The sequence below is a fragment of the Mastomys coucha genome, unplaced genomic scaffold, assembly GCF_008632895.1.
Source record: "Mastomys coucha isolate ucsf_1 unplaced genomic scaffold, UCSF_Mcou_1 pScaffold22, whole genome shotgun sequence".
Classification (NCBI taxonomy): domain Eukaryota; kingdom Metazoa; phylum Chordata; class Mammalia; order Rodentia; family Muridae; genus Mastomys; species Mastomys coucha.
In genome coordinates, this window is record NW_022196905.1 from 58,228,524 (window position 1) to 58,253,380 (window position 24,857).

At 40.0% G+C, this 24,857-nt stretch overlaps 1 protein-coding gene across 3 annotated transcripts in view; it reads left to right on the top strand.

Moving 5' to 3' along the window:
- Klhl5 (kelch like family member 5) overlaps positions 1-24,857 on the top strand; it is a 61,986-nt gene that overhangs the window by 14,544 nt on the left and 22,585 nt on the right. Inside the window, exons 1-4 of one of the 3 annotated variants that reach the window (XM_031342402.1) lie at positions 6,279-7,067; positions 17,142-17,324; positions 19,114-19,250; positions 20,681-20,877. In XM_031342402.1, the coding sequence (XP_031198262.1) occupies positions 6,688-7,067; positions 17,142-17,324; positions 19,114-19,250; positions 20,681-20,877 (897 nt within the window). In that variant the 5' untranslated portion in view covers positions 6,279-6,687. Of the gene's footprint in view, positions 1-6,278; positions 7,068-17,141; positions 17,325-19,113; positions 19,251-20,680; positions 20,878-24,857 lie in introns of those variants that run through there. The other 2 variants (XM_031342404.1, XM_031342403.1) reach the window with 2 other exon arrangements.

A 24,857-nucleotide genomic window follows, 5' to 3' on the forward strand; every position in this document is an offset into this window, starting at 1 on the left:
GACTAGGCACATCCTCTCCCACTGAGGCCAGACAAGGCAGCCCAGTTAGGAGAACAGGAGCCACAGGCAGGCAACAGAGTCAGAGTAAGTTGCTGCTCCAGTAACTTACTGGACCCACATGAAGATCAAGCTACACATCTGCTACATATATGTAGGGGACCTAGGTCCATCATGCTCTTTGATTGATGGTTCAATCTCTGAGAGCCCCAGAGGGTTCAGGTTAGTTGACTGTGTTGGCCTTGAGATTTTCATAATGATTTACTGTGTAAGGTAGTGACCAAATATTAGTGATTTAAATGATTGGCTCAAATCAGAGCTAAAAACAAGACAACGAAGAAGGTAAAAGAACTCACAAACTCTATTCCATATCTAAGGCCTGGGCATGGGAAACTCCAGAGGCAGAGCTTCAAAAGCCACACCTCCAAGTGTGGTCACCCACACTCTATTTTAATAACAAGTCCTTGTTTTTATTGTAATACTGGATAGAGACATAAATTCACAGTCCAGCAGTTGAACAGATTTAAAGCAGATGTTTCAGACAGGTTCTTAATTACTTTTTGAAAAATGTATTCATAATAGACTCATTATCTGTTTTAAACAATATACGACTTCTGTATCTCAAGTTCAACTTGAAGGAAAGCAAAGCTATTGAGATAAAAGAGGTACAGAGTTTAATCAGTTTGATGAAAGTGTAATACCTCAAGGATGAAAAGGGAAAAAAGACATTTTTATAACATCATGCTGTGACTTTCCTCTCAAGTTGAAACAGTCTTTAAAAGGTTTTGTCATCAAAGGTAAATGTTTTTCTCATATCTTTAAAATAATAGGTTATTGATTTATCTTATAGTTGAATTATGCAGTTTAGATGCATGCTTCTGTTGTTGTTATGTTTGCTGGGTTCATTCACTGTAGATCTGTTTAGTGGCATGATTCTTTGCCAAGTGCTTGGGCCACAGTTCAGACTAAAAGTTTTACTGGGAGTTACCTTAGTGTGGTTATAGACAATAAACAAAGAGCAGTGCCAGGCAGTGGTGAGTGCATTGGACAAAACAGGAAGGTTGGGGGATGGCGTTTAAGAGATTGAAATTACATACATAGATTAATTAATGAAGCCCATTCTGATCATTCAACACTAAGGTGTATCAGGGAAAGTCCTTGAGCTTTTACCCAGTGCCTTCTGTATGCTCAAGCAGTGCTCAGCTCCAGCCTGGTGAGCTCTTCTCTCCAGACTTGGGTGTTTGGTTGAAACAGTCTTATGTTGTGGAGTGAAAGCTAATGGGTCAGAAATAAAAGTATTATTCACAGAAATGCTTGCCAGCTGGGTGTGGTGGTGCATACCTTTAATCCCAGCACTCAGAGGGATGTGGAGCTAAGGGAGTTAAGAGACCAGCCTGGTCTACATATTGAGTTCCTAGCCATCAAGGGCTGCATAGTGAGACCTTGTCTCAAAAACAAATAAATGCTGATTTTCGTGGCCTAGTAACATTAGTGTGCAGCCTATCATATAGGGAATATGAGAGAGTTAATAGCTTCCACAAAGAGAGGAGATGAACTAAGGTGATAGGAATACAGAGGAAGAGGCCTTAAACATCCATTTTGATATCTGAAACATGAATTAAAATGAAAACACACTCATTGTAACTCATAATCAAATATAATGTAAAAACAAAACTCTACAAACCCAACAAAAAAGACCAAGAGTATAAAAAGATGGATGGGCTGGAGATGTGGCCCAGGGGTTACCTGTGTGCACTGCTCTCTAGAGAACCTGAGTTCAATTCCCAGTACCCATGGCACGATTCTTACCAGCACCTTAACTCCAGCTCCAGGGAATTTGACACCCTCTTCTGTTCTCCAAAGGCACTGCATACACATACACATTCACGTAATTAAAAACAAAATAAACCTTAAAAAAAAAAAAGACCGATATTGCCAGTGTCAGCTAGATAGAGCAGTGGGAGTTTTGAGGCACAGCTTTAGGAGTGTGAACAGTGTGGCAGCAGTCAGAGTGGAGCACATGTGCTCTCCATAATGTAATAGCCCCAGATACCCACATAACTGTGATCATCTATATGCTCAGCCAGTGCTCTGCTCCTGAGCACTTCTCACTAGGCCTGGGTGTTATGTACACAAGAGTGTACATAGCAGCAGTATTGACAAAAGTTTAAAACCAGGGACAACTCAATGGTCTTGTCACCAACAGAAAGGATTTTAGTGGTCACGTGCACACACACACACACACACACACATTTATATATATGTAACATATATTGCATATGCACATTGTATATAATATGTGTATACATATTATGTGTGTGTGTTTGGAATATCATAGAGTCATCAGGTGGTTCAGACATCTGGTTGTTTTTGGTAGCGGTGGGAGAAATTGAAGCTTCACATGTGCTGTACTTCCAGCCCCAGTCCATGATTAAATTTTAGGACAATAATGAACAGAGGAATACGTTTGAGAAAAGGAGCCTGTGCTAAGGGTTGTGACTTCCTTTGGAAAGGAGCATGAACTGCTTGTCATTGTCCCTGAACCTTAGTGAAAATTACCTGGTTGGTTCCTATCATGAAAATACATTGTGCTTTCCACTTGTGATTTAAACTCTTGTTACTCTAGCATTCCTCTAAAGGTAAAAAGCTAGCTGCTGTCCATCTGGAAATAGACTAGAAAAAAATCTAAAACAAGAACAATACCTTCTGAAAATATAAAATATATAGCAAGCCTCTACTTGATGATAAGACAAAGACAAATGGCCTAGGAAAAAATAGATGTAGCCAGTTCAGAAACAGTCGGTGGACCTATAAAAATGTGCTCAAGGCCAGAAGTCATCTAGAGCCAAAAGAATTACAGTCTCATTGCCAGTGTCAGGCCTGCGGAGGAGATGAGAGGAGGGTAGTTCTTTTCTGTTGAAATGTGGATTTGAGGAAAGTTGAACATGCAGATTTGAAATGCGTATACCTTCAATGCAACAATTCTCCTGGGAACTAGCTGTGTAAACACAAGAGCCTCCCTGGACACTTACTTAAGTGTTGCCCTTAGTAGCAAACAAAACCTTGAAAGCAACTCAAAGCCTATTATTTGCAAGATGGGTGTTGTTGGTTTGACTTGACTTGGCTTGGCTTGGCTTGGTTGTTTGGTTTGGTTTGGTTTGGTTTGGTTTGGTTTGGTTTGGTTTGGTTTGGTTTGGTTTGGTTTGGTTTGAGACACAGTCTCACAATATAGACAAGGCTGACTTGGAACTAGAGATGTGACCCAGTCTGGCCTTAAACTTATGGCAGTGATCCTGTTTCAGCCTCCATAGTTCTGAAATATACAATTTGAGCCACCATGCCTACCTCAAAGAGATAGTAATGAACTGTTTTACAAGTATGAAATGTCAGGAAACTGTTTAAAAGGTTTATTAGTTAATGTCCCCATGTGATTATGAAATTATATAAGCAAAATAACATGCAGAGCTAGAGAGATGGCTCAGTGGTTAAGAGCGCTTGCTGTTTGCTTCCAGAAGACACAGTTCAGTTCCCAGACCCAGGTAGGGTTGTGGTTCACAACCTCTGAAACCCCAGCTCCAGGGGAAGAGAATCCTACACCTTTGGCCACTGGAGACACCTGCACTCAAATGTGCATCTAATCACATACACTTTCACGTAACCTAAAACAGTTTCAAAAGAAAGGAAAATGTTCAAATTGTATATAGAGTATGATCTTTCTTCTAACAATAATCAAAATTCTTATAAATGTGTGAAAGTAAGGTTATGAGTGAGAGAGGGGAGAATTAAATCCTGGCTGTGATGGCAGCAGTTGATGCCATCAACCCAATCCTGGTGTCCCTTTCAAACTGTGGAGCCTGTCTGATAGCCTGCTCAGAACAGCTACTATTGTAAGCAGGTATACATTCAATTTATGTTTTGATAAAAGGTCCTTTGGACCCTTTTAGCAGGAAGGGTATGACCTCATAGTTCAACATCCATGGCTCCTTAAGTCTGAATTTCTTATGCTGGAGAATTACTTTTGAGAAATGTCTCATGTCTCAGTAGTCCTTAATGAAAGCCATTGTTGAGTTCAAGTTTCAAGGACTCACCAGACAAGATAACAATCAGACCACTTCTAGCTATTTCAAACAGCATTTCCTGGAATTCAGAGCACTGGCAAAATGTTCTCCCATTGATTCAATTCAATTTAAAATTTCACATATATAAAATCATACTTATTAAAATTTATTTTGTGGGACTGCAGAGATGTCTCAGTGGTAAGAATGCTTGCTTGGTAAGCACGAGGACTTAGTTGGAATCCCCAGCACCCATGTAGAAAGCTGAGCATGACTGTAAACATCATACCTGTAACTGTGGCACTGGCCAGGAGGCAGGACACAGATCCCAAGAGCTCCCTGGCCAGCCAGCTAGCTGGCTCAGTGAGAGACCCTGTCTTGTCACTAATGGAGAGCATGACAGAGAGAGACACCTGCTGTTTAGCTCTGGCTTGCACATGTGTACCACCACACACGACACACAGATTGTTCTTTTTGTAGCATTTCATGATCCTTTCCTTTGTCAGCATATACGCTTAAAAGCACCTTGAGAGCTCTAAGATATCAGTGATCTTCCCTTTGCATGCTGTGTGTAGAAGTAGTTGGCAGGCTCTTTTTGAATGAAGTGAAGGTAAGGTCCTTATGCACGGTTGCTGTGACATTTCTCACTGTGGCAGTGTATACCATGCTTTGCCTAGATGTTGTTATCTTTGGCACCTGCGCTCTCAAGGCTTACCGCACTCTCTGGTCATCCCAGCCACTGACAGCTACATCTCCACTGTGTAGAAACTTTTGTCAGGAAGGAGATTGGCTGCTAGCATTAGGAACCACAAGCCCCAGAGAAATGGAGTTGTTTGTAAGGGTGGCAATGCTGAAGATGTATATAACCTTGAGAGAGGAGTAGGATTTACAGCCTGGGGAATCAGAACCCAAACAGCATTGTAAAAGAGGGTGTGACATCATATTGACTCAGTGATTGGAATAGTTGTCTGATGTAGGTGAGAGCATCACTCCCCTAGGCACCCTACTTAATGTCACCTTGACTTTGTGCTCAGGGTATTTTGCCTCCTTCCTTCACCTAACTTTCTCCTGTTCTTAAAGTTAACCAGGTATGGCTGGCTGGCTGAACTTTTCCTTGTCAACTGTTCATTTCATGCTTTTAACATCCCAGCTTATATAAATCCCGAATCATTCAGCCTAAACCATTCCTACCCAGGAGCTAACGGAACTGATTGGAGGTTTCCCCAGTGCACAGTACCAAACTCTATGTGGCTTTTCATGCTTCTTGTTGTTTTTCTGAGCAGTTTTTAGTTTTAGGGGCCACATGAGGTTAAGCTACAGGCCTCATGGTATTTTTATGCCTCCAAAACAGACTTTTTTCTTTTGGTTAGCCAATGTCTAAATAGCTTTATGTGAAATTATTTGACATGGGGCTCAGTAGTGAAAACCTAAATTCTGTTCTGCACTTACAAATTGCAAATTACACTATTATAATATTTTATATTTTAACTAATCAATGTTTTTATTCATTTCAGTAACTGTATTTACTCATTTTGGAGGTTAGATATTAGTATGTGTGTATTTCTGTCTTCCACCACGCCTAGCAGAGTACTCAAAGTAAGTATTTAGTATTTTAATTTTTAATTTTTTTCCTTATCAATTTGTGGTGAGCATGTCCACAGCACTGCTCTGTCTTGTTGGCCACAGAAGCCACTGTCCAGTGCTCTCTGCAGCTAAGGACATCTTGGTATCCTTGAGCCCCACCGAGGAAGGAAATCTCTGTGTTAAACTGGTGGAAGCAGCCCTGTTTGAATTAGAGTGATATTGGTGTCATGGTATCTCTTTTAAAGAGTAAGTACTGACATATTTTGGTCCATTTTCAAACTTTTTCTTCTAGTTTTTCTCATTATCCTTTGTCGAAATGAACTCTTACCCAAGGATGTCACTATGCATCCTGGGATAAGAGAGAGGTGACAGGAGGATAGTGGCCGGCAGTCCAGAGCCCCAGCTTAGACCCTCCTCCTTATCCCCACTCAACACAACTCAAGAATCCTCATATCTCATTTAAGATGCTTTTAAAAAAACTTGTTCTTTGATATCTCATCTAGGAACTTGGTTTAAAAGCAGGAACTACTGCTGGTGGTAAAGTGGTTTTTAAGTACAAAGGAAAATACTCTGCTACGACTCTTGTTTCAGCAATAAAAGAGTTAACGCACTGAGCACTAGAGGCTGCGATTCGATTCTGCAGCGGGATAGTGCTCTCAGTCTCTGTCATTTGTGGTTTAGAGAAGGGGGTGGTGTTCTGCATTTGAAAGGACTTTAATGAATGCTGTCAGTGTTTGTGAGAGCACAGGGTCTGTATGGGAAGGGGAGCTGGGAAAGTGCTGGGGCTGCTTCAGGATAGGTGGATCAGAGTTTGCTCTGATTGAGCGGAATGTTCCACCGCGGTTCATCTTTATTCATTATCCTTTGTTCTTTATAGTCTGATATATTGGGATGAAAGTAAATGTAGATATATATTTGAACGACTTATTTTCTTTTAAAGCTATTTGTTCGGTACAGCAGGGAATATACTTCTCTTGTCTTGGTTGGATGCACAAATCTGTGCGCCGTTCTTTTTGCCCGTTGCCTAGACGATCACTCGGTTTCTCTGAGGATGTCTGGTTCTCGCAAAGAGTTTGATGTGAAACAGATTTTGAAAATCAGGTGGAGGTGGTTTGGCCATCAAGCGTCATCTAATTCTTCAGTTGACAGCCAGCAGGGAGAATTTTGGAACCGAGGTCAGACTGGAGCAAACGGTGGGAGAAAGTTTTTAGATCCGTGTAACCTACAATTGCCTTTGGCTTCAATTGGTTACCGAAGGTCCAGCCAACTGGATTTTCAGAATTCACCTTCTTGGCCAATGGCATCCACCTCTGATGTCCCTGCATTTGAGTTTACAGCAGAAGGCTGTGCTGGTGCACACTGGCTGGAGAGACCAGAAGTGGACGATGGCACTAGTGAAGAGGAAAATGAATCTGATTCCAGCTCGAGCAGGTCGATTATTCTCTTACTGTCAGAGATGGGGTGCGGGGTGTGTGCGTTATGATATTGGAGAATAATTGAATACTTACTAGCTAATCTCTGTGATTGTCCGTACATCTGCTTCCTGTGTACTGGCTACATGAATGGCATCTTGGTATGGATATGTACGTTTGCTATGATTTGGAAAATGTCTCAACATTAATTCTGTGAAATTTAAAGGCAACAAATAGCTTTCATTTTGAAATACCTTGCGTTTCATGTATAGATCTGACACTGTTTTGAAAATAATGTATAGCAGCAGTTTTAGACGTTGTTGCCTGGCTTTATTCACCTGGCTTCTATATTTACAGTAAGACTATAAGACATTTATACAGTATAAATCCTTGTGATATTTTGGGTTATAATATATTATGGAGTCGTTTTAATTTGATAAAAATGAAAGGTTGTACAAAAAGAGACACACTGTAGTTCCCAATTTTGACACCATTTTAGTTGTCAATATTATTTTTCTGTGGTTATGTCTTTGTCCTGTGGATATTGCAGCTCTGCAGACTAAGACAGAGAATACTAAGTAACATGTCTTTCAAGGATAACACCACTGATTCCCGTTACCCCCACTTTCCACTGAAATTCATGCTGTTTAAGGAAAAGAAAGGTAATCTTTTAGGAAAGTTTAAGAGAACATGGTGTCAGGAGTGCTAGATGTGGTCAGCCAGTCAAAAAGACGATAAACAAATGAGTTAGAAGAAATGCAATAAAGAAAAGATTGTTCCTCTTCCCTGGCATCCTTCTTATCTGTAGGATGGATTTTCTGGGTCCATTTTCCAGGCTGTGTAAGAAGTTAAAGTCAACTGTCTGATCCATCTTCACTCTAAAATATTTCTAAGTATTTAAAGACACACCTACGGATTCGACATTTGATTACTTTTTTCTTTTTGAAATTTGTTTACAGGTCTTGATTATTATAATCTCTAAGTTGGCTATTGTTAGTATAGGCATCCTGAAGAATTAAGATCAAATGGACTCATAGATTCAAGTGTTTCATGCTTGGAGACCCTTGCCTCCTTCTCCTCCTCTAACCTTCAGAACATGGAGTTCTGACTTGTGGGAGGGTAGAAATATAAACTGTCATCTGTGATCTGTAGAACAGAGAGAGGGGAGTATCTTTACTTAGATAAATAGCATATCTAATATAAAAAATTTTATTACTTCATGGCTTGCCTTTATCGTAAGGGAAGAGGAGCCATGAATAATTTTAGTATTGAAATTAACTCAATAAGCATGATCCTATTATATCTTGGGGAAAACTTCTGCCATAAAGAAAACAAATTTTTAATTGTTTTTAATTTTTTTACTAATTTCTGTGTTGAAATAAATAATTTGAAAAATCCATTTCAAAATTCCATTTGAAAAAATCAATATATTAAAAATACTTAAATAATATTAAAAAACAAAACATTCACTGCTTTACCAGCTTAGGTCATAAAACTATTAGCATCTATCTACTACCAAATTATGTGATCATAACATTTATGCATATGCCTAATATTGAGAAAATTTACATATACTTCATTATTCAGAGGTAGTTAACATAAGCAGTGAACACTTGAATTTAACCCTCTTTTGTGTGCACAGTGAAATATTTTGGTGAGGTGTTAGTAGTGAGAGGAAAGATTTTTGCTCTGACTCGGAGATAGTTATTGTACATGCCTCAAGCATCTTCCGTTGATATTTTTACTTATAGGAATATAAAAATAAAATGCTCACCAAGGACATGGTGAACGATGGGGGCAAGCAGGTCACATTCTCAGAGACCTTACTTTAAAAAATTCTATGTGCACAATACAATGTAATATAGGAAAATCTCTGATTTGTAGATAGTAGGGGCCATGCAAGAGCTTATTCTTGATGGTTTAATGTTTCAACATTATTGCAAAAAAAAAAAAGGTTAGAGTTTAGAGTATGCTTGTCCATCACATCTCCATGGTCTCCTATGTTAAATATATCCAATTGCCTTCTGTCAGTCCTCTGTTTGACGCTTTAACCTGTCACAGGGAGAAATTTGTTTGCCCTCAGCATTTTAAATAGCCAAAGTTCCCTAAATGGGTGTCCTTTTACCATAAGCAAATCAAAGCCCATTAATACTATTGTCAAAGAAGTTGCAGTGACATTTATCAGATTCCTATACATAACTCGGAGCAATTCTTTTTGTATATATTTGCAAATAATGAGCTAGGAAACCTTCTGAGCATGTTATAAATTAATATCTGAAAATATTAAAGAAACAATGAAGAAGCACATATAACATTCTAATTTTTTAGTAGCAGTCATCAAAACAGATATCAGAACTTTAAACAGAACTTTTGGTTTTTAGGTTAGGAGGACAGCTGAGTGGTTTTGCATCATCAGAATGCTAACAGCCATCATGGATGTGGGCAGCTGAAGGCAGTAGCTGCCAGTCTCCTATGCAAGGACTGTATTGTCAGCTGTTATCTAGCTGAAAGGTCTGCCCAAGCATTGGCCTCTGACTACACTTACTGCCACTTCACTCAACCATTTAAACATTTCTCAGCTTTTAACTTTCATCTTGACTCTATAGCCTAGTTGCACTTTCTCTGTGGGGGTCAACTTTGGTACTAAAATATAAATTTGTTTTGTTTTGATATAGTGTGAACGATTTCAGACTTTAAGTAACAGAATTCTCATGTCTTATGTGAGATAGATTTCCTTTGTTTTGTTTTGTTTTTGTTTTTGTTTTTGTTTTTGAGACAGGGTTTCTCTGTGTAGCCCTGGCTATCCTGGAACTCACTCTGTAGACCAGGCTGGTCTTGAACTCAGAACTCCATCTGCTTCTGCCTCCCAATTGCTGGGATTAAAGGTGTGCGCCACCACCGCCTGGCAAGATAGATTTCTAACATCTATCTAGTTGGGCTAGTTCTTACTAGGCCCATCAAGGTGTTCATAGCTACAACCATGTAATCAAGGTATAAATGATTTACATACCACTCAACGGACTCACTATAGAATTAGGCCATTTTTGACACCTATTAAGTAAAGAAATTTTTTTATCATTATTATTACTATTATTATTAGTGGTGGTGGTGATGGTGGTGGTGGTGGTGCTGGTGGTGGTGCTGGTGCTGGTGCTGGTGCTGGTGCTGGTGCTGGTGGTGATGGTGAGTTTTTGAGACAGAGTTTCTCTGTGTAGCCCTGGTTGTCCCAAAATAGAAATCCACTTGCCTCTGCCTTGAGTACTGGGATTAAAGGCGTGTGCCAACACCCTGTGAATATTTGAACTTTTAAAGTCAATTTTGCACAAAATATTATTGCAATTTAAACTCTTCTAAAAAAAATGTATAGCTAAAACTCCCAGAGTGTCACTTAACTCTGAGGCATGGCACTAAGCCTTCAGTGTGGTAACTTGTTTAGTTTCCACAGTGCTATTTTTAAAGATACATTTTACATAGTATTTTATTTGATTTTATGTGATGAGTGTTTGCCTGCACCTATGTATGTGTATCATTTGTGTTACTGGTATCCATAAAGGACAGAAGAGGGTACTAGAACCCCTATAACTGAATTGCTTTCAAATTCTGTGTCTCACCTCTGGATATTCTAGACTTCTTCTCCCTCCCCACCCCCTTTCTAAAGATATTATCTTTAAAAAGTATGTTTATTTATTTGTTACTTGTCTTGCTATTAGAATATAATTACATTTTCCCTTCCCTTTTCTCGTTCCTAACTTTCTATATACTACTCCTTGCTCTCTCTCTCAAATTTATTATATAACAATATATATACATATATATGTATACATTTACATGCATGTATATATATTCCTAAATATAACCTGGTGTTGCAGACAGTTATGAGCTCCCATGTGGGTGCTGGAAGCACCTGGGGCTTCAGCAAGAGCAGTAAGTGCTCCTAGCTGCTGAGCTATTTCTCCTCCCCCATATTAAGATGACGTCTTAATATGTAGTTCAGGTTGCCCTTGAACTTAACCCTCCTACCTTAGCCTACCAAATGTGGAGATTACAGGATATGCGGCTATTCTCGACTACAGTTGACCCTTTAAGTTCCAGGCTTTTGAAGCAGAAGAGCCCAAGAGTAATACTTAACAATCACATTTTATTTTGCTTATATTGTGTTTGAATCTGGACGGTGAGGTTTTAAGGTTTCAAACATGAAAACAATGACCCACATGTGCCTACACACACACACACTCGCATACACTCGCACACATGCATGCACACATGCACATGCACACACAGAAACACACAACACATATTCACCCATAACCAAATAATTTGGTCACTTAACTTTAGGAATGAGTATGTTAATAGGTCATAGACTAAAGTGATTTGTCTATCATTGATTGTCATAGACTATCAGAAGCACGGGTGACAGGTGGACCAGTGGCCCAGGGCAGATAGATCTCTGCCTCACTGTTCATTCAGAGGCCAATACCTCTTTGCATTTCTTTCTCCACAATGTAGAGAAATATCCTCTCTGTGTGCTCAAAGCTTACTCAGTTCCCCTCTCCATTCTCATCTGAGGGAAAGACCAAAGAAAAGGCTGGGTGTAATAGAAATGACATGAGTCGTGCATCTCTCATTCCATCGGCCGTGTAGCCACAGCTAGTTAGAAGAGAGGCTTTGAATGTACCTGAGTGCAGCCGTGTGTCCAGCTGAAAGTCAGTGTTATAGAAATAAAGAATAGATTTGAGGTTATAGTAAAAAGTGCGAAGAATAAAAACTGGGGTTATAGAGACATCCTTGAATGTGAGTGCTGAGGTCCTCATGCATGAGTGGCTCGCACTTCATGGTTCCATAGGTGGGCTAGGAGAAAATTCCCAAAGAAAAGTGTGTTTTTCCTGGAAAGGTAAGGGACAAAGATGCTTTTCTGTTTTGAGGGGTGCTAGGTTGAGCCCAAGACCTCACCGTTGCTAAGCAGTGTTCTACCGCAGAGCTGCAGTCCTTAAAGATAATTCTTGAGCTGTTGATATATATCTCTCTATACAACTGCCTTGTCCATAGAAGGGAGAACTTGTCTGTGGCTATACCACCATGAATATTCCTGATCTCAGGAGCTAAGCAGGGTCAGGCCTGGCTAGCACTTGGATAGGAGGAAGGAGCACTCTTTCAAGGAACCTGCCTTGCTTCCTCTTCTTCTTCACTTCCCCACAGACTTCCCCTATCTGCTGCCTTCCCACATACCAACTGGGCCTTTCCTCCCTCTGTGTACCAGCACTCTGCTCTGCCTGGGATGCATGTGATGCTCATTTGAAGTCGTGGTTTTCTATCTGCACTTCTATTTATATTTTATAGCTCTGATTTGGTCCGGTTTCCTTTGTTTTAGGTTTTGGGGATGGAGTTTCATGTAACCCAAGCTGGCATTGAACTCCCAATCCTCTTGCCTTCCCTCCTTATGTGCTGGAATTAAAGGCATGCACCACAAGTCCTGGCTTTTGTCTGTAGTTTATAAATTATAATTGTACAATGCTATCTGTACATCCCTTATAATTTATTAAATAAATTCTTTAAGTATGCTGAACAGTACACGTAAAAAACTCAAAGGCAGATAGCCTACACTAATAAATTTGGATTTTATTTTATACTTTGATTATGAGCATTTGTGAAAGATGCTAAAAGATTCATGGTGCTGTAATTGCACCTTTGCAGAGGCATAGATCCTAGGCATCACCTGTTAGGATGCAGGTGCCAAGCATCAATCACTTACACTGGGAGTGAGCCAGGCAGGGTCGGCACAGCTCCAGAGCAGCTCTTTACCTACTCAAAGTCATATGCAGTATAATTTCTATAAGCTACTTTTTTAGAACTTTACTAAAAAGCAGATATGGTGGTACAGACCTTTAATCCTCTCACTAGGGTGGCAGAGGTCGGCAGTCTCCATGTTCAAGGCTAGCCTGATCGACTAGTGAGTTCTGGAACAGAACAGCCACAGCTACATAGGGAGATCCTTCCCCAGAGGGGTGGGGAATGTGGTGGGGAGGAGCATATATACATGTACACATACGTGTGAAATCTGGAGAATTACACATGCTGGCCCATGTGCAGATAGATGTTTTCCATCATATAAAACCTGAGTTCCATTTCCAGACCTTTCACTAAAGGTCCTTTCCATGCATCCCCTCAGCATCCCAATGTCACAGTGCCACACCTTGGGAATTACTTATGTAAACAGTTGGTGGTCTGAACCTTTTTTGTTCTTGCCTATTTTTTGTGTGTTTAGTCATTTTCTGACTTAAATTTATTCCCTAGTTCTGTGACATAGACTAAAAATTAAACAGTTCTATACTGCCTGGAAATATTCCTCAATGTATATAATTCATTACAGTGAAGGTCTGCCACAAATGATTTGAATACCTTCTTGCAGTTCTTTGAAATGCAGTTTACTGTATTGGTAATGTACTGTAAACAAAACTAAGTAGCGATGCTAGATGAAGTTCTTCTGTTATCATGCAAGGCTCAAGCAGAACAGAGAGAAATATACTTTAAATGTTCCTCATCTATTCCCAGATGTTTCTGTTGTAAGTTAGGATGCCTGCTTGGTTTACTAAAGGCCATTTTAAAGAGGAAGTATGAACTGAGTTATAAAAATTGATAATGGGGGTGATCTTTTAACAGACAACCAGACAGCATTACATCAACACAAGGCCTTTCATTGCCACTGTAAAGCACCCTCTCCCACCACTGACTTTCCCTGATTATGTACCTACCCTGAGTGGACTATGCATGAATTGTTTCATTTCATAATCTTCCTATAAGAAATGTTTTAAAATAAAATACTGTGCATTGTTCCTATTTTGGTGGTGAAGAAGGTAAGGGTTAGAGAAATAATAACATACCCAGTGACACAAAATGAGTAGCTGAATTGGAGTTGAACCCAGGTCGGTAGGAATCTGGACCAGCACTGTGCAATCAGACTTCATACATGTCCCACTAGTCCCACCACATTAGGTATTTAAAGTGTGACTAGTCCATCTACTAAAGAATTGAATTTTTTATTTTATAAAGATAAAACTGTGGGGTTTTAAAATTTGAAATGGATTCGAAATGGCCAATTGCTATTATATTGGGTAACAACTCTAGAACCTTCCTAATATGCTTTCAATCACTCTTCAGTACTTTCCAACTTAACTCTCAAAACTAAAGCACATTGGAAAAGACAGAGCTGGACATGTTCACCTGTCAGTTATGTAAAGCCGTGGATAGGATGTGCTCTCCATCCCATAGAAACCTTTCCCATTCCTAGCTGAGGAGCTGTCATGAAGGACTGGACTTCGGTCTGAAATTCTTCGTTCTAACACCTGCCCTCAATGGATCTTTATTTTCCCATCAAACCTTTAGTCCTTGAACTAATACTGTAGTCCTTGGACTTAGTGTAAAGGTGGGTGGGTTTCTCATTCTTTTGTGGACAATTCAAACAGTTCGAACACCTTCTGATCCAGTACAGTAATTGTCCACCCTGTGTTTCCTTGACTGGTCATGTTAGCCATTTAGGACCTCAAATTTTTTCACATGCAAGATAAGACTTTATCTTTCTTTAGTTGTGAAAATTCTATATATATAGTAGTTTGAATACATATAGTTTAATTCCTTATAGTTGAATGGATATACAGTAAATTATTTTTTAAGAAAGTACTTATTAGAATTGTATTATCTGAATTGCCTTTAAAAAAATAAAAGCAAGACTTGCTGGGGAGTTGTGCAGCCATCGGAGTCTGTTGGAGAGCTCCACTTCTTTCTGTTCATGCATACTGTATGGATATAGCTATACTCTTCCATAGACTACAAACCAGAAGCCTGCATTTCTTTTGATGTTTCATTTTGAAGTAGTGGATATGATTTCTTTCTCTAGAAACCTGTAATTAATTATCATATTGAAATAATCTGTGGGGGAGGGGCTGGAGAGATGGCTCAGCGGTTAAGAGCACTGAGTATTCTTCCGAAGGTCTTGAGTTCAAATCCCAGCAACCACATGGTGGCTTACAACCATCTGTAATGGGATCAGATGCCCTCTTCTGGTGTGTCTGAAGACAGCTAAAGTGTACTTACATATAATAATAAATAAATTTAAAAAAGAGAGAGAGATAATCTGTTCCCTTAAGGTGGCAGCAGCTGAAGACTTGATAGCAGATAAAAAAAAAAGTTTGAAGTGTTATTCTAGATACACAAGTGGCTTTTGTTAATGTTTATGTGTAAAGTGTTGAGGTGACTCTGCAGTTAGGAGTGCTTGCTCTTCTTCCAGAGAACTTGAGTTTGGTTCACAACACCCATATGGTGGCTCACAGTTGTCTATAAGACCAGTTCTAGAGGCATCTAGAATCTTCTTCTGATCTGTGCACACAGAGTGCACTTATATACATTCAGGCACACACACACACACACACACACATACTAAAAAAGTAAAAATCTTTCATTAAGTTCTACTAGTTTATTTAAACATTTTATTCTAGGAAACTCAGTTTACATCTATTGAATGGAAAGATTCCACCTTTCAGATCAGTGGTTTGAACTGTAGGTTCATTATACACTCAGCCTTCTAATGCATCTACTTCCTAACCAACGTGTACCCCAGTGGTCCTCAGCCTGTGGAGATATTAGGAGCACCTCATGACTTTTGAAGAAACATAGTTTCTGGGTTTCACCTAAACCAAGTGAGATATCCCAAGTGTGAGTGATCCCCATGATATCCAGACTTATCTGGGGATCCAACTCAAAATTCCCTGAAAGTTCCTAACGAGAAATAAAATGGTCTACTAATGAATTGGGCTTCTCTCGATATCAAAGTAAGACCATAACTTAGTGACAACAGTATTAAATAATGACTCTTCTTTCCAAATTGAATATTGATTTGTGTTTATAATCGGATGATGACTCAAACCTTTCAGCTTTCTCAAATGGCTAGTCATTCCTGTTCATTCAGGTGACGCATGAAGAGTGGTACACACATCAGAACCCCAAGAAAGAAGTACTTCATTTACTTTGCTTTAGAGAGAATTCGTGGTTTAGATACTGTGATTTTTTTTCTCCTACCATTAAGATGTTACTGCATGCATGCCCCTCCCTCAGAGCAGGCCTATGTGTAAGAGAGGCTGGGAAATGCAGTCTAGCTTTCCCAGGAGGAAAAGGCATTCACCAGACAGCAGTCTCTACATCGTGACCAAACTCTGTAACGCTTGGCAAATAACTTACTGACTTCAGATCCTTTTACTTTGAAAAGCAAGAGATCTTACTTTTTTCATTTTTAATATTGTTATTAGTTCTATGAAGACAATTCGCTTACAATATCTGAAGCTTAATTCTACAGAGCTGCTAAGAAATAACCAAGTTAAGCCCTGCCTGGGTATTAACTGACTTAAATATTGTCAGGTGTGGTGGCCCACTCCAGCACACATACCTAGGACTCCAGCTTTGAGCTACTTTAAACTAACTCAACTTTTAAAATATGTATTATTGCTTGTCTGAGTTTTTGAGAGAATCATTTACAATGCTGTTTTGTGGCAGTATATTTTATAGATAACATCTATGAAAAATAACCCATTTTTAAGTAAAGGATAACTTTTATCTCAAACACAATAATAATGACACCATTAAATATATTAGGAGATATGTATGAATCAGTACGAATATATGTATCAGTATGAATATAGCTTGGCTCTTTTTTCATCAGAGTAACAGGGTTTACCAAAGATAACTAAAAACTGGCAATCAGAGAACATGCATAGCTATAGCTGTTGGTGGCACCTTCATTCATGTGCTTACAAGACACAGGTACCAAAGCATCATTGGTTTTAAAACATAGAAGCAGTAAGCATGCATGCCTGTAATCCCAGACTTGGTACACCAAGGCAAAGGCGGCTAGGGTTTGAGGTGAGCCCAGGCTGTGCTGTGAGACCCTGCCCAGGAAAAAGAAAAAAGGGCATTGAGTAGTTACCCACTAATATTGATTGATGGCTCTGCTTCTTATATTGCACATGAAGGGTTTAAAAGGACTTAGTTGGGCAAGGCTTTAATTACATGCTGATTTTTTTTTTTAATATGTGTTTTCTCTTTTCAGGACTTCCAATAGTAGTCAGACATTGGCATCCTGCCAGACTATGGAGCCATGTTCATCAGATGAATTCTTTCAAGCCCTTAACCATGCAGAGCAAACATTTAAAAAAATGGAAAACTACTTGAGGCACAAGCAACTGTGTGACGTCGTCTTAGTTGCTGGCGATCGCAGGATTCCAGCTCACAGGTAACTGTCCTCTACATTTCTACTGTTCTCCTATGTAACGTTCCCTAGGTAACGGTACCGTGTGGTGAGGTGAGATACACCAGTTAACCCTTAGGCCTCAGGGAGACGATCTGTCTCACAGAATGTCTATGAAGAAAACTGCATGTGCAATTACTAAATACAAATGCCCGTTTTCTTTTGTGGAAACAGGCATTAGGCTCAGATCAGTCAGCATTGTTTGCTGTAGATGTCATCCACAGCAAACAGTTTTCATGCATATTAAATACTCATTAGATGCTTTAAATAAGCTTGATGGAAATTAGAGTTTGTGGATACCAGAAGGAGAAAACAAAAAAACCGAGTTCTCAAAATCTTAATGGTTTTTCTTTTCTGTCTTTAATGCTGTGGGTGAACTAGGCCTGCGTGCACCGGACCACTTAGGCTCCCTCCCCTCAGCAAGCTGGAAAGCTCCCATGCGTTCCTTGATTTGTTTTCTAATCCCCATGATGGTGGCAGTGGTGATCCTTTAACACAAGTGACAGATTTCTAAAGAGAATTCGAAATGTTTAGAAAAGAATAATTCATTTCTTCTGACAAGTTGATGTGTTCAGTTATTCATTGTTAATCACCACATTGATCACAAAGATTATTTTTATGCCTTCCAACATTAATTAACATTGTCCAAAAATTTTCATAAAACCCTTCAAAGTGGAAATAAAGCCATTATAAAGCAGGAGCTTGGACTTATAGCTGTGAGTTAGCATACATTTATTGACAAAGCCCTCTCACAGAAAGTCTGTGGTGCGAACACGATTTCTCAGAGAGGAGATTTCAACATTAATTTCCCAGAGGCATCTCACAGTGACTCTGAAATGGAGCTCGTCCCCTCAGCCACCAACATATGCTGACACCAGTGCTTGACACAGATGACCCCTCGGGCTCTCTGCTGTCCCCCGCCCGACACTGTTTGTAGCAAAGAGGTAGTGGCTCTGAAAAGCTTTCAGTGATTCCCCAGGTCACTGAGCTGAGAGCTCAGTGCCTCTGGTGACCTGTGTGACGAAGCTTGCCATTGCCTCTCTGGAACTCTGTCACCCTCCTTGCTCACTCTGCAGGAGCCTCACAGAGCCCTCGTGGGTTCCTGGGCGTGGTGGGTATGCTCCTCTGCCCTTGGACTGAGCACTGTCCCCAACCACCTCCAGAACTAACCTCTCCACAGCCCTCAGTAAAAATCATTTTAAGCAACAGATTTTGCCCAAGTAACACCCATTTACCTGTGGCCTACTTTCACCCTATAGAATTTACCATCTTTTTATTAACTACACCAGACTGTAACAAAAAATATAGACATATTAATAGTTTAAAATATTATAAAAGTTGCTAACACCATTTTCAAGTATGTCCGACATATTCACTTCTGTCCCAAATAATTTAGGTTATTTTCAAAATTGACATAGAAAAATAATCTTTACATTTTTCTTTTTTTTTTTTTTTTTACATTTTTCTTTTCATATATAGCCAACTTAATAGTAAGTGCTTGTAGCTTTTGAAAAAAGCTATCCTATAGTGAGTGGTGTTTGCATAGTACAATCATTTGCCTCAGCAGAACATCTCCAGTAATGGTAATTCATTATACAAGGGAAGGAAGCGGAGCGTAAAAGGATTTGTCAAATGTACGGTGCATTTCCCAGCGTCGTGCACTCCCAGTGCTGTGTACTTCTGTGCACGCCAAATAAAAAAAAATGATAATGCATTTATTAATGAACATCCAGCTTTAATGTGTCCACTGATTGCTTCTCCAATGTCTCCTCAGACTGGTGCTGTCTTCCGTCTCAGATTATTTCGCTGCTATGTTTACTAATGATGTCAGGGAGGCGAGGCAAGAAGAAATAAAAATGGAAGGTGTAGAGCCAAATTCCTTGTGGTCCTTAATTCAGTACGCATACACAGGTAACATGTCAGACATGTAAACTGATGTCCTTTAGGTTTGTGTCATGCAATTTGATTAAAGATTTTATTTCTTTTCCTTCCTCTTCTGTTTATGGTTTTTTAAACAGGGTCCCATATATTCAAGCTGACATTGAACTCGCTATGTAGCCAAGAATGGTCTTGAACTTCTCCTGGCCCCCCTACTTTAAGATTTCAGATTTCTGCTTGGAATGATAAAGTTCAGTTAATTCTGCTGTGCTCATCATTACCTTTGATGACCAAAATACTATTCTTTGTTTGTTTGTTTTTGTTTTTGTTTTGTTTTTCCGAGACAGGTTTCTCTGTGTAGCCCTGGCTGTCCTGGAACTCACTCTGTAGACCAGGCTGGCCTCGAACTCAGAAATCCGCCTGACTCTGCCTCCCAAGTGCTGGGATTAAAGGCGTGTGCCACCACTGCCCTGCCAGAATACTATTCTTTATTGTTTAAAATCTCTATGTTAAAACCTTTAAAATGATAATCCTAAAGAAGCTTTTTAATAATACATTTTTAAAGATTTTTTTATAATATTATGTATATGTGTCTGTCTGTCTGTCTGTGGCCTACTTTTGCCCTATAGAACTTACACACACACACACACACACACACACACACACACACACAAACAGTGTAGTAGGTGCCTGTGGAGACCAGAGGCCTTGGGTCCTGGAGCTGGAGTCTGTTGTGAGCCACATGACAGGTGCTGAGAAGAGCAGCACACAGGTCTAAACCACTGAGCCATCTCTCCCCAGTCCTTTGAATGGTACCTTAAAATATTCATATAAAAGTAACATGACTTGGGGTTGGGGAAATGACTTGGTGGGTAAGATTAGATGCTTTACAAACAAGACCAGAGTTTAGATCGCCAGCATTCCCTTTAAACACAGGGTGTGTGGATGCATGTACCTGTAACTCCAGCACTGGAAGGTAGAGACAGACAGGATGCTGCTAGCTGGACAGCTGTGAGTGCCACTCACATATAACGTATAACACTGTGAGTGCCAGTTTCAATGACAGACCCTGTTTTAGAAATCAAGCAAAGGAGTGGTGGAACAAGACAGCTGGTACTTTCCTCCGGCCTCCACACAAGTGCACATGTGTGCGCAGAAACACACACACGCATGTAATATAGTCAGATTTTACATTTAAAATTTAAGAATTATATATCATAGATATTAGTTACTAAGTAGTGCAACATTTAAAAATTCTAAAAACAAGCCATTCTTTTTTAAGCAGAGGTCACAAAGGGATAAAATGATTCACATTTCATACTTTGTTTTTCTTTTTGGAATCTTAAGCCTTCTAGATCTGTAATTGAGTAATGAGCTCTTATTTAGAAATCATGTCAACACCAGTTATTGTTTAAAATCAAGACGTATGAAGCTGCCTCGTTAATGCCTTTCCTTCTATTAAGGCCGCCTTGAACTGAAGGAAGACAACATCGAGTGCCTGCTGTCCACAGCATGCCTGCTCCAGCTCTCCCAGGTGGTGGAAGCGTGCTGCAAGTTCCTGATGAAGCAGCTCCACCCATCCAATTGCCTGGGGATTCGGTCCTTCGCGGATGCCCAAGGCTGCACAGATCTCCATAAAGTGGCTCACAATTACACTATGGTATGTATTCTCTTGAGAATCAGAAAGTCCTGCCGTCCCTGGCCCACTTCTTGCCTCTGAGAGCTTAGATACATGTTGCTCTTTTCATGCAGTTCTGAGGTTCAAGTTTATGACACAGCACTAAGTTGAGAAGGAAAACCAGCAAGGTGACTCCTGATGGAGAATCCTAGTGGCAGGTGCACTGCTTTTAAAAGCACAATTTCCTAAACATTCCGCTGCAGCACACAGATGAACTGCAGATCCATCTCACAGTCACTGGTAGAAACTGGTGACAGTGCCGTCCCATAAGCAGTAAGATGAAGGGAGACCTTCTATTTCAGATGCCTCTGATTACATGCAAGAAGTGTTTGTCACTGTGCGAAGACAATGCTCGTACTAACTGCAATGAAGTATGTGTTCATATAAATCAGAGGAAGTTCTGATTCAGCAGCCTGAGAGACAGTGGAACGTGGATTGATCTAGGATAGCAAGGGAACAGGGTATGCTGATAAAGTCTTCTTAGGACCAGCCTTCAGCCTTCAGTTTCAATATGACATATATTTTTGAGCAAGTGCACACATGCAGGTCAAAGGACAACTTGCAGGAGTCAGTTCTCTTTTCCACCGAGTGGGTCAAAGGGGTCAAATTCAGGTGGTCAGACTTGGTGACAAGTGCCTTTATCCCTTTTCTCTGGGCCCAATATCTCTTCCTTATACATTTAATACACGTGCAAACATTTGTATGCATTTAGGTCACTCCTGCTGTTTACAGTATAAGCATGATTGTTGCTTTAAAGCTCAGATGCAAATCCAGTTGAAATTAGCTGAATGTTTTTAAAGCTATTTTCATAGCCAATTAGTTGCAGTAGATTTTTTTTTTATGGCAAGGTCATTACTTGGCAGTACTTAGCTTCAATAGAGATATGCGGTGGAACTCTAATAACAATAAGTAATTTAGAGGCAGATTGTCTGATTTGAATGTTGCTATGGGAACTGAATAAGAATGTAAAGCAAAATTCAATCTTCAGTTTAAATAAATCCCTCAGTAATTTCATTTGCTTAAAAGCAATTCTGAAGGGGAAAGGGCAGCGCTAGCAAGTGTCTGGTATGTTGATGCCTGCTTGTTTCATAAAACAGATTGAAAGTATGAGACAAATGTAGCGCTAGGCTGGTGAGCTCAGCTAGTATATGATAGTGTTCAGGGCATGCTCAGATGTCCTCACATGCATGGGCAGGAAGGGGCAACAGCTCCTCCGGGTGCTAGAGTCTTGATGCTTCTGTTCCAGTTCTCATTGCCACTGAACATGATCTGGAACATGTCATTTAACCTCTGGAAAGAACACTCTAGATTAGTTTATCACTATAACTACCTAATGTCATTATAGTTTTATGAAGCAAATGTGAACATTTCATTTTAAAAGTCTAAATTTTATTTTTGAGCCTTGAAAACTTATAAAATCATTGAATTTTTCTAAAATAGCTACTTTAAAGCAAAATCATGTTTCTGAAAAGACCTTTGTGTTTAAACTTGCTCCAATAGTGTTGTATAATCTATTGAAAAACTCAGTTTTCATGTGCTATAAACTATATAGGGTGAAAGGGCACTTCTCTGAAACAGATAACACTAACAGTTCACCAAGTAGCCTCCTCTTACTGACGAAATGCAGTTACTACCAATGGAAAGTAGAATAGAGTCACACTAGTATTGTACGGATGTGTTGCTTATCCAGTATGCCATACTTGGACCCAGGCTGGCCTCAAATTCACAGCCCTGTGCACCTTAGATCACAGGTGTGTGCCATCATGCCTGGCCATACTGTAGTGTTAAATGACCAGAAACTCATCTTTCTACTCCCCACCTAAGACTACATATTAAATACCTTTGCATATAACTATATGATCTTCTTCCAAATTTATATTGCCTACTTAATAATCACTGAGTTATAACTTCCCATGGTTAGAGTTTGGGCTACTTTACTATAAAAAGGATGATTAAAAAAAAAGTAGCCAGGCAGTGGTAGCACACGCATTTAGTCCCAGCACTTGGGAGGCAGAGGCAGGCAGATTTCTGAGTTTAAGCCCAGCCTGGTCTACAGAGTGAGTTCTAGGACAGTCAGGGCTATACAGAGAAACCTTGTCTTGGGGGAAAAAAGTATTGACAAGTGTTTGGTTTTGTTCCTCATTGTACAAAGTATTTATTAAGGGTTAACATGACAAGTGCCCTCAATGGCTGAGAGGTTTGCAGTGGTAGTGCCGAATGCCGGTCTCACTCACGCCAGGCAAACACTTCACTACTGAGCTGCAGTCCCAGCCCAGTTTGATCATTTTTGTCTCTCACTGTGTGTTCCCGAATCATCTGATAATGTCAGTCTGCAACTGAATAGAGAAGTTTTCTTGAAGCCGTTCCAGCACTGAGATTTTATTAAAATATGTTCCTGAAAATGATAATCAATCATCCAAAGTAGATTCGTTTTGGTATCTTTTAACAAATCATGATGAATTGGAGCAATTGAATTTAGTTAATTATTCATGAATGGTTTTCCTCCAAAGACTCTGCTGAAAGGAATGTCAGCCCAAGATAGATCTCAGATCAGTATCTTGCTTGGGTTACCACAGGCTAAATGGAAAATATGATTCTCATTTCAATATGGAAGATAGTTATTCATAGGCCTTATCTCTAGCGCTGATTTAAACAGCTTTAGTTATTTTATTGAAACCTTGTATGCTGATAATGTACAGATCGTACATTAGGAAGTAGAAGAGAAACATTACAAGATCGCATGTAAGGAATTTGTGTTTATATCCACGGTGTAAGCTCTTCGTGCATTAAGACTTCAAGCAGAGAAAGGTTTCTTTCTTTCAGGGTGGAGAGATGGTTCAGCAGTTGTGTGCTGCTCTTGCAGGAGACTCATGTTTATTCCCCAGCTCTCTCTCATGTTTGATGGCTCACAACTAATTCACTCTAGTCTCTGGCCTCTGCAGGCACCTGCACCCACACACAGACACACATGCATGCACACACTTTAAAATAAAAATAAAAGATTTTAAGAAAAGATCTCTTTCTCTCCAGATTAGTTAACATAATAATGACAAACAAGTTATTTCACACCTGGGACACTTGTAGTGTCCCATTTCAAATCACAGTAGGGACTCAGTCCAGCAGTCTAAGGTCCTCCTCCTAATATGTTCTAGGTTAACAGTTTTGCCTTGGCTCTTTTTGCTAAAAGCAAACTAACTCGGCATAAATCAGATTAGAAGGATCCAAGTCTTCTCAATAGATCTGAAATCCTGGGTGATCTTCTAAAAGGCACAGGAATGTTTGAGCTATCTGTGGTGGCACACATGTATGATCCCAGGAGTGAAGAACCTCTAGTTCAAGGCCAGCCTGTGCTACATAGGTAGACCTGGTCTTTAAAACAAACCAGAACAAAGCATTAATAGCCATTTTGGTTATAAAACAACTTTAAGGACTCTTGCTTTGCCGTGACAGGCTGTAGGACTTTGATCAGAGTTGTCTTAGCGGGCCAACCTGGAGGTCTTTCCTGGATCCCAGGCACCTTCACTGTTCCCACTTCACAATGTTGTCACCTGACACTGTTCCCACTTCAGAGTGGTATCATCTGACACTGTTCCCACTTCAGAGTGGTATCATCTGACACTGTTCCCACTTCACAATGGTGTCACCTGACACTGTTCCCACTTCACAGTGTTGTCACCTGACACTGTTCCCACTTCACAGTGTTTTCACCTGACACTGTTCCCACTTCACAGTGTTGTCACCTGACACTGTTCCCACTTCACAGTGGTGTCACCTGACACTGTTCCCACTTCACAGTGTTGTCACCTGACACTGTTCCCACTTCACAATGGTGTCACCTGACACTGTCCCCACTTCACAGTGGTGTCACCTGACACTGTCCCCACTTCACAGTGTTGTCACCTGACACTGTCCCCACTTCACAGTGGTGTCACCTGACACTGTCCCCACTTCACAGTGGTGTC